This window comes from Gavialis gangeticus, unplaced genomic scaffold (genome assembly GCF_001723915.1).
Source record: "Gavialis gangeticus isolate Ggan-Ray unplaced genomic scaffold, GavGan_comp1, whole genome shotgun sequence".
NCBI classification, from domain to species: Eukaryota; Metazoa; Chordata; order Crocodylia; family Gavialidae; genus Gavialis; species Gavialis gangeticus.
This window is the reverse complement of record NW_017729031.1, coordinates 52,228,830-52,239,232: the sequence shown is the minus strand read 5'-3', so window position 1 is coordinate 52,239,232 and position 10,403 is coordinate 52,228,830. Positions and strand designations below refer to the sequence as shown.

Below are 10,403 nucleotides of genomic sequence, written 5' to 3'. Positions count from 1 at the left end.
GCCCCCCAGACGAGATATGGCTCCATCCTGTGCCCCCCTCACCCTGGCTGAGCAGTGCCTGCCCCCGCCTCAGCCCACACCCTCTTCACTATGGGGGCCTTGATCTGCCCCCCATGTCCCTCCCCTTTCACCACAACAGACTTACCAGCTGCATGCAGCTCTCCACACTGCCAGCTGTGCTCCTCGCTGCCTACGTGCTGTGCTGTGCTGTGGCATGGGCCATTTATCTTCCAAATTCTCTTTCACATCAGGCCGATTTCCGATATAGACAATTTTCTTTATATCGATGCACCTTTACCTGTAAGTGGTAAAGAGAACCTTCACAGTGGAACTGTAGGTAGCATCAAGTTGCTAAGCCTGTTTTAAGGCTTCCTTAAACAACAACATGCTGAGCTATATGAATTTATTATGTTTATCTTAGTGCTGTAACACTGAGCTTAATGTTCATAGATGTGATTCTCTCTGGCTGTATAGTTATAACAACTAGAGATGGGTCTTAACTAAAGTTCAGATGTAATAATAACTATCTTGGATAATAAGGAGGTTGTGGAATTTCCATCCTTGGAGGTTATTAAGACCTGGCTAGAAAAAGCCTTTGCTGGAATGATATAGTTGGGGGTGGTCATACTTTGAGCAGGGGGTTGGACTAGATGACCTCCTAAGGTCCCTTCCAACTCTAATGTTCTATGATTAACATATACATGTCTCTCTTTTTATACACATGGCTACTGTATATAAAGCAAATACAGTTAGGGTTGTTTTATTAAAGCCTAGGAAATGGTTTATCAGTTATTAGTTCATCAGCATGAAAGTTCATTGACATCTTTTGGATAGCTATATAGAAAAACAAAGCATTATTATCATTATTTTATATCACAATCTTAGAGTGACATTATTTATGAATTGTGAATATTTCATTGTGAGGTTGGGATCAGCCACATCCTTAGAAATCAAAATATTTGATTACAATATGGAAGACGTCTTCAAAATAGCGGCTTTTGGAAACTTGGACATTAGACCTGTCTAAGTCATTGGGATGGTCCCCAGAACTCCCAGGACAACTGGTGAAACTTTACCGTTGCTGTTTCTTGTTCTTTTTAATCCCATTTTAGGGCTTGATATTTAGAGATCTTTCCTTTTTCCTTATTTGTTAGATGTTCATCTCATGAACAATGTTTCTGATACGGATTTATTGTAGGTCCTCTGAGCCAGTAAGATGTTTGGTTCCCTGGCTTCTGCTGGTTTATCCAGCTGCAAGGTGAAGTTCCAATAGGATTATCACTTCATCCTCTCTTTTTTACTGGGCCAGGTTTGTGCCCTAATGATCTCTTCAAGATCGTTTCCCAAAGAGTCAGGTTAAATGAATTTAAATGAAGGATGTTGGCTTCTTAATTATGTCTATTGCTATATACACTTGTGCCAGCATTGAAGAATTGCAGGCAATATGTATTATAGCCTTTGTATACCTGTGGTATTGTCTGTGTTTGTCTCTGATTTCACCAGTTTTCAAAACATAGCATCCAGCCAGGTTTTGTAAAGAGCTTCATCTTGTGAAGCTACAATAAAAGCTTAAGTTGATGGTTTTAAATGGGCTGTTCCTAACAGTTTAGAGCAGTGGTTCTCAACCTTTTTGGGCCTGAGAAACTGCTTGATAGACTTGATGCACCTCTCAGAAAATGTGTTTTCACTTGTTTTTGGCTATAGAAAAATAATAGAACAAGTCATCTGTCTCAAAGAACTCAGAAAGATCAGAATGTTTTAACACTGGATGGAGATAGAAGTTACATTTTTTGCATGATTGGGCCCCTGAAAGTGCTCTACAGCTGTGCCATGATGACACACGAGCATGGTGCTTTTAAAGTGTCTGATCATGTGAAAAATTAACCCTCCTCAAATGCCTTAAAGCACCTTAGGGAACTTTTGTTAATTTTCGTGCATTGAGACTGGGTTGTTTTCCCCAACTCCCCTGGGACTGTCAGCAGGGAAGGAGGGTGGAAGAAGAGGGGGAAGCCAGCAACAGCGAGCTGTTCTTTTCACGAGCTGCCAGCTTGCTTGGCTTGAGCTGGGGGGTGGGGAGGGAGTGAATCAGAGCCCCCCTGCCTTGTGGGCCTGGCCCGGCCATTCCTAGTGCCCCAGCCATGAGGGTTGTGAGGGACATGAGGTTGGGGGACTCTTATCCACACTCCCCCCCCACCCCCGCCGCTCAGGCTGAGCAAGCTGGCAGCACATAAAAGGAGCAGCTTGCTGTTGCTGGCTTCCCCTCCCTCCCTGCTGACAGACCTGGAGCTGGGAGGTAGGGGGCAGGGCTGGGGAGAGGGGTGAGTCTTCGGCTAGGGAGAGGGGCGGCTCCTACAGCTTGCTAGGAAAGGATTTCAGGGTGACATGGATGAGTCTCATTAAAATAATGGAATCTTCATTAGCATTCCTAATAATAAATTATTTTTAAATGTATTATAAATGAACAGCTAAAATCAGTTTTATGTCAACTGGCACTGTCTGATGCTACCTGATACAATATGTATCAATTAGCCTGTAGAGTCCCATTCCTGTATGTTCATTACTCACTAGTCTTCTCTATAGATATATATAAATTAATGTTGATATACATAAATGTATTGATACAATATATAATGATCATGTGGAAAAATATATTCACATTCAACCACTACCTCCACTTGTAATACTCACTTAGGAGCTGCTAATACCTTTCCACATTTTCTCTTCTTATTTCTGCTCCTGCTCTTACCAATGGAAATGTTTCTGATAACTAAGAATGTTTAAGAGGGTGTAGTTTTTTATGCTCATGGCACAACAGTAGTTTTATCACAACAATAAAAATGTTGGTCAGTTCTGTAGTAGATCTTGTATCGACTTCTGGTACTTGTTTCTTTCAATTTATTCTCATGCGGTGGATCTGTTACTGACCTCAGTCTCATAGGAATTGATCCAACAACATGATTGGACAGTGGGAAGGTGCTGAGTACCTTTAGCTCCCAAGGACATCAGCACTTTTCAGCATTAGGCTACAGGATTGTTCTTTCATACTTTGAGGTCCTCCTATCATGAATGGAGAACTTAGAATTAAGGATCTGTCCTTTTGTTTTTGTTGTACAGGGCAGTTTCCAGTGAGCCTACTGCCTGTCTCCTACTGTCTTGCACTGTTGTGTGCAGCACAAAAATGGAGATGAAAAGAATCTTTGCAGACAGATATAAGAAAAACAGAGAGAGTAAACTTTCTGGGCTTTCAGAGTGTGAAGGCATCTCCTTTTTTCAGACCTTTATTTATAAATGTGTTATACTCATCTAATAGATTTTGATGACTGCAAGATGTGGGGTATATGTGACCAGCTGTGTGAAGATCGTGTTGGGCATCACCAGTGTCATTGTGTGGAGGGTTATTTCCTAGAGCATCACCGACACTGTAGAGCTAACACTTCCAGTAAGTAAATGGGAGCAAACATTTTTGTTGTTGTTGTTATACTAGGAAAGCAGATGCTAACTTGTCATGTCCTATGTACTTGTCAAAATGTCAATACTTTTTTAAATAAATGAAATCTGCTTAAAGACAGAGAGTAGACTAAAAATGGTCCACTGGTATGAAAGATTATGCTGCTTGCAGAGTGCTCTCTCATTGTACAAAGCCAACTTTCCTGTAGAATTTTCTGACTAATTGGTCATTTTTAGATTGCTTGTCATGTGTCGTGTTATTTGTATATTGCATACCTGGTTTCCAGTCATTTTCTCTTTCTCTTTAATGGGACTTTATTGGGCGCATCTACACAAGACACTTAATGCGCAGTAGACAGTGCATTACAGCACCACGGCAAAAACGATGCTATTAGGCTATTATGTGTGGTAGTATTAATCTGCCATTAACCTTCATAAAAAAATGTGATTGCGCTAATGCATAGTAGGGCAACCTACTGCACATTTATTTAGTACTTCCCTTTGCAGGTACTAAATTTAATGTGCAGTGGGCACTGAACATTAACGGATGTGTGGATGCACCCAATGGGAGCTTTCTCTGAGTAAGGTGAGCAAAATTTGTGTCTTAATATATTCCTCTGAAACATATGCACAAATCATGTCAATGGATGTGTAGTTTCAAAACAGGCTTTTCTTCAAAGTCTTCTTAACTTGAGTTTCTTTGATGTGAGAGCTGTAATATGAGAATGAAGAAAACATATAGGAAGTGGCAGTACATGAACAGTCATGGAAGAGAAGCTGCATGCCAGCATCAAAGAATCTGGTTCTCACAGAGAAAAAAAGATCTTTTGAAAATTTCCTCTTTGATTACAAAAAGGAGAAGTTAGCAAAAGGAGGGAATGAGTGAGAAACTTGCTTAGGATATCGATGCATAATGTACTTTCCTCACTCAGTTCCTTCTAGGTTGCAAACGAAGATGAAAGCTAGGTTGCCACGCAGTAATTAAAGAACCAAATGTTGAGGTGGATGCAATGGATACATCTTCAGAATAATCACAGTTGTACCAATAGGCAGACATTTCTACCCCTGATAAATGTCAGTTTACAGTAAATTGTTCTGTTCATAGTCTGAAGCTCATTGGGTGTGTCTACACATTCATTAATGCACTGTAATTACGGTGCATTAAGTTCAGTATCTGTAGTAACAGGTACTAAATGTGCTGTAATTGGTGCTACTGCACATTAACACAGATGAATTTGTTTTTTTAGTGACATTAATGCACAGGAGACTAAAATCTACTGTACATTTGCTCATTAGCATGGGTTTTTCCCACCATGCTAATGTCCGGTAGAATTTAGTTTTCTGCACATTAAGTGTCTCATGTAGACATGCCCATTAATCCCCATTTACAAAAGAACCTATTCATATCATCATTGAACACCTCTTGTTACCTTCACTTTTAGCTGGTGTTGCGTCAATTATTTTCTCAAATGGTCGTGATTTGCTCATTGGAGATCTTCATGGAAGGAGTTTTCGTACTTTGATGCAATCACAAAATCGTGGAGTTGCAGTTGGAGTGGACTTCCATTTTTATTTACATAGAGTCTTTTGGACAGACACAGTACAAGATAAGGTATGTGAGATACAGTTGTTTTGAAGGTAGGGAAAACCAGGAGCAGAATGTGTTGATAGCTTTTCATTTTGGGGAGTAAAGGTGGGCTGTATCTTTGTTTTCTAACAGAAAAGGTCCCTTGAGATGTTTTATGTTAATCACCACATTTTTCAAGCTATACTATTACATGTGATATGTTAAACAAAGAAAGCTATTATATTATGCTGTCTTGAGCAACTTTTAATTTTAGTTGAAATAGAGTCCAAAAGCCTAATTAAGAGAAATAGTAGACATTCTTTCAAAACTGGGCAAATTTTTCTTAGTAATTTTTTGAAACTTGATCATTTAAAATGTAAAACTGCTGTACTTTCCAAGATGATAAAAATCAGATTTCTCCATATACTCTAAATGGAATGGTAATTGAGCTTTGAATAACAAATATTGACAGTATTTTGTGTAATGAGCCAATATTTTGTTACACTTCATTTTTTTTTAAAACTGGAAACAGTTTCAACTTTAACTTAAAGTAAAGCAATGTAATTTTTAAGAAACAGTTTGGGGTACTTATTTAAAAGTCAGGGGGATTCTTACCTCTGTCTCTTCTTCCTCTCTCAACTTTAGTTAAAAGAATCAAACTTGCAGTTCAGTTGCTGAACATCCCAAAGCTATCTTTTGTAGGAACTTTTTTAGGACAAGTTAGCCAATAGTGAAGATTTTCCTGTATCAGTAAGAAGTTGTTGTCTTTCTGAGTATCTTGCCATGTTACAAACATTACATCATACTGCTTATACATTCAATTTCTCCAAACTTCAGACCTTTAAAAAGAGAAAAATTTAAAATAATAAAAGATTTTAATACATACTTCATATGCTGGAGGGAAATAGAAGGATTTTTTGTCCGTGGCTTCCTTCCTACTGATCCTGTGTGGAAAGGGTTGGCACAAAGCCGTGTTTGATGATAGTGAGATTTGACTTCCACACACCATCATTTAATCATGGTGAACCTCTGCAGTATAGCCCACATGGCCCTGAAGGAAGGATAGGATGTGCATCAAAGTTGTTTTCTTGTCACAGTTTCTGTTATTTTTTCTTGCAAAATGCTTCCATATATCATGGCTGAATTGATCGTGATGGCATAGTTTTAAGGCTGAAACCAATATTTTTATTCTGACAGGAGTTCCAAATTCTTTCTGAAAAAGGTATAATTGAAAAAATGCTATTGATTGAATGGGTCTTTCCACCAAATTTTCTGCAAGGAAGCGACTTTGTTTTTCTGTGTACAACACCCGGTACAGTGGGACATTTTAAAATATGTGATGGCTATTTTAATTAGTATCATAACAGAAATTGCAGAGCTGTTAGTAAACAAAGGCAGTTAAGTGGATACCTGAACAATCAAACTAAGGTGCAAACTCCATAATACATCATATTCCACTTCTAAAGGATTCCTTAACTCACCTTGTAGTTATTTGGTTCAAAGCGTATTCAATCTTCCATTGCTGGGTATGAGAATTGTGGTGGGGATGGTTAAACAGTTCATCTACTTAGCAGTATCTGAAATGACAGATTATTTAAAATGACGTGACCAGTGTTTCAACACAGTAGTAATTACTAGGGTTATATTATTTTGTTTTGTGTAGATGAGAGTTTATATGTAAAATTAAAGTGACGCATATAATGAACAGCACACTGCTAGAATTGAGGTAAAATAATGAAAACAGAAGGAGGGATGCTTTTCATTTGTGAATGTGAAGGGGAGCTTTCTCTCCCCCTTCACTTTTGTTGAGCAATGCTTCCTTTCAGTTTCCTCTCTGCCCCCATTACTGCAGTAAGTACTCCCCCTCCTGTTCAATAACTGATTACACTTCAGCATGTAATGGTGCAAATCCAGCCTATCCCTAGTTCAAGAAAAGCAAGACATTTGCTACTTTTTACTTATATTCTTTGCCCTTTGTATTGCGATGCAAGAGAGTTGCTAACCTGAACAGGCTATAGGAATCACAGGCATTGGTGAACTCTCTGCTTTTTGTGTTTGCTTTCTACTTTTTGCCAACTCCTAAGCTAGGGAGTAATTTTTAATTGGGTTACGTGAATGCAGCTAACAGAAGAATTTGGCCCTGTATTGTTAAGATCATTTGTTGGTTTCATGCTGACCATCTGTTATGTGACTCATATTATGATTAACAAAACATCATGTTGCTTAATAGTGTTAGCTAATAACACTTATTTTATTTTCAGGTTTTTTCTGTGGGAATTGATGGTTCTGATATGCAAGAAGTTTTAAATGTTTCAGTTGACACACCTGAAAACCTAGCAGTAGACTGGGTTAACAATAAACTGTATGTAGTCGAAACCAGTGTGAACAGAATAGACATGGTAAATTTGGATGGAACAAACCGTGTAACACTCATTGCTGAAAATCTGGGAAATCCTAGAGGAATAGCACTTGACCCAACTGTTGGGTAAGTGATTAGCATGAAGTAATGAGAGGATGGCTAAAATCCCTGCACTAATTTGTAAAGGAATAGTAACTAAGAAGAAGTAGGCCACAATTGTCTTTGGGAGTAAAACTTAACATGGAGTTCTGGCAACTTGTGATCTATTTGGTTAAGAAAATTTAAACCTAGTAATTCTATAACATTTCATAGGGATCATCAGATTCAAATAAAAAAGTTATCCAACACCCTTCCTTTCCAAATTTCCAACTCCTTGAGTGCAGACTTACTGACTTAGAATTATCTTCTGTTATCTTGGATTATCTTCCAGAGGTGGCTACATTTCATAGTGCGATTCAGGTATTCTTCTACATATTATGTTGTACAGTTATGTTATTTGGGAGGAACGCTGTATACTTAACTAAACATGGAGAAACATCTATACATAAAACCAAAGCTGAATCATACCAATAATTGTTTGTTTGGCAGTTCTGGAAATTACTTTTACTCTTACTTTTTGGAGTCTGTCTTAAGAAAAAATAAAAGAAGTACCTATGCACTAACCCCTTAATGAGATATGTGGGTGTGCATCCAGAGGTAGAATTTATTCTTCATGATTTTATTTATAACTGTGAACTGTTTGCAGCTTAAGCTAAGGTGGTGGGTGAACCCTGTGAAGCTTATATGTACTCCAATTCTATATATTTCAGAGGCATGATAAAGTTGGATCTTCCTTAAGAAGGCCCACCTAGTTGATCCTAGCTTTTGCAGAGTATTTTGTTAATATTTCTGTGCCGCTTGCTAAGCACACTAGAGGGTCCAGTAACCTCTGAGTAAAATCTCCCTTCTTGCTGGACTCCACTGTTACTACTAAAAACAACGTGCCTGGTCCTCAGCTGAGGTCACTTCATTTGTCTCCGTGCAATGCCAGCTGAAGAACTGGCTGCAACCCTGAAAACTTGCTATTTTAAATGATAAAACGTTCTGAAAACCTACATAAAATATAGCTTTCACATAAAAGCTTAAGGAAATATCAGAACTTTATTTTTTTTCTTTTATAGTTATTTATTTTTCTCAGACTGGGATAGTCTTTCTGGAGATCCTAAAGTGGAAAGAGCCTTCATGGATGGCACAAACCGTCAGGATCTGATAAAAACAAAATTAGGCTGGCCTGCTGGAATAACTCTGGATATTGTTTCAAAAAGACTTTACTGGGTTGACAGTCGGTTTGATTACATTGAGACTGTAACTTATGATGGACTTCAAAGGTAGGAAAGAATTTTATTTTTTATGTTATGTGGGAACATTACTTGTACTATAGCTAGTTAAAATAAAGATCTATCCAACAAAATGAGTTGCATAAAAGACCTATATAACAATATAATTAGAATGTGATGGCGTGTACCTTGATATATGTGGTGACACATGAAATTTGGAAAGTCATAAATTTTCCATTGTTAAACCTGAAGATTTATGCTGCTTGAACCCCACTTTTTTCCCTTTTATACTTTTTGGACTTCCTTCTGCATTCACTTTACTTTTTATTGTCTGATACGTTGGTTCACGTCTCATGATTACATTCCTCTTTCATTATTTTATTACCTTTTCACCTTACATTTTCTTTTTGTGTCTTTTCCTTGCACTATTTTGCTGCCTTCATTCAAACTTCCTCAAACTCAGGCTGCATGAAGGACATTAAATGTTCTGATTTCTAATCTCTTGATCACACTTTAAACCTAATTTTAAGTCTGCAGTAACAGCTGTTTAGTAAGTCAGCATTTACAAAACAGTTATCATCAAATACCATCTGAGATTCTGTATTATTTTCAGTATAAAAATAGGGAGTGCTCGTAGCACACAGGGGAAAAACTTGTCAAGCCTTATTTATTGTATATTGTTGAGAAGCCTGCTTGCCTCTACATGTCCAGGTATGGCTTCTTGTTTGGGTAACATAGAGACAGAAGTTGCACTTTTTCTATTTCCCTGTAATGTATACTGTATAAAAAACAGCTCTCTCAAGCAAACAGATCTACTGCACAGTTTACTTGTATGTGAAGAAATGCTCGCATGAAGAATAACGTTGGTATCTTTGTTTTGCTCCTTTATCTGCACTTTTTAAGGCCATTTTCAGGGGTTAGTAAGGCGGGAATGCAAGCAATTAGAACAGTCTCTGCTTTTCTAAGAGAACTTACAACTTATTGTTCATATAACTGAGAATTTTACATGAAGGTAAAAATATGCATTTAGCAAATGTATCATTGGTATAGTATTAAGGTACTGTTAAAAGCAAGCGTAATTGCCTTCCTGAGTGATACCTTACAAAACTGTAGCATATACCTTATCACAACTGGAGGGCTCTGGAAGCATAGATTTTTGGCTTATCTATAGGAAGAGATCCTTATGTCATGAATCTGAGTTATTGTTTCTATACTGAGATGGTTAAGGATTGTTAGGTGAATGAAACATTTTGCTTAATGCATCCATTCTACTCAAACACTGTTGGAATTATGTATATTATATAAATGGATGGTAGAGGTATACCATATCAGATATATCAGTTGCATATTGGATTAGTGCTGATAAAAGGAAAATTAACATTATTGGCTTGTCACGAGGTGGCCCTATGAGTGGCCGTGATCCCACTAGCGCCCCCTGCCGTGCCAAGTTAGGAGCTCCAGCACCCTCTGTTTCTCGCCTGCCACGTCTTGTTGGAATAGTAGTTTGATATGGGAGGCTGCCTTATGATCCACCTGGACATGGTGCTACCACTATCCGGGCTCCTACTCCCTATGGGTGACCTAGTGCACCCCCAGCCTTATGGGCTATGTGTGCCTCCTACCCCCCCTTTAGCATGCCCCAAGCCTCACAGCTATTCCGGACGTTCTCGTGTCAGTTGTGCCTTGCCTGGCACCCTGGGCTGGTCACGCAACC

At 38.3% G+C, this 10,403-nt stretch overlaps 1 protein-coding gene across 2 annotated transcripts in view; it reads left to right on the top strand.

Annotated features, from left to right (window-relative positions):
- LRP2 (LDL receptor related protein 2) overlaps positions 1 to 10,403 on the top strand; it is a 197,197-nt gene that overhangs the window by 36,782 nt on the left and 150,012 nt on the right. For both annotated transcript variants that reach the window (XM_019522761.1, XM_019522760.1), the window contains exons 9-12: positions 3,311 to 3,439; positions 4,890 to 5,059; positions 7,276 to 7,499; positions 8,534 to 8,740. In XM_019522761.1, the coding sequence (XP_019378306.1) occupies positions 3,328 to 3,439; positions 4,890 to 5,059; positions 7,276 to 7,499; positions 8,534 to 8,740 (713 nt within the window). In that variant the 5' untranslated portion in view covers positions 3,311 to 3,327. The remainder of the gene's footprint in view (positions 1 to 3,310; positions 3,440 to 4,889; positions 5,060 to 7,275; positions 7,500 to 8,533; positions 8,741 to 10,403) is intronic.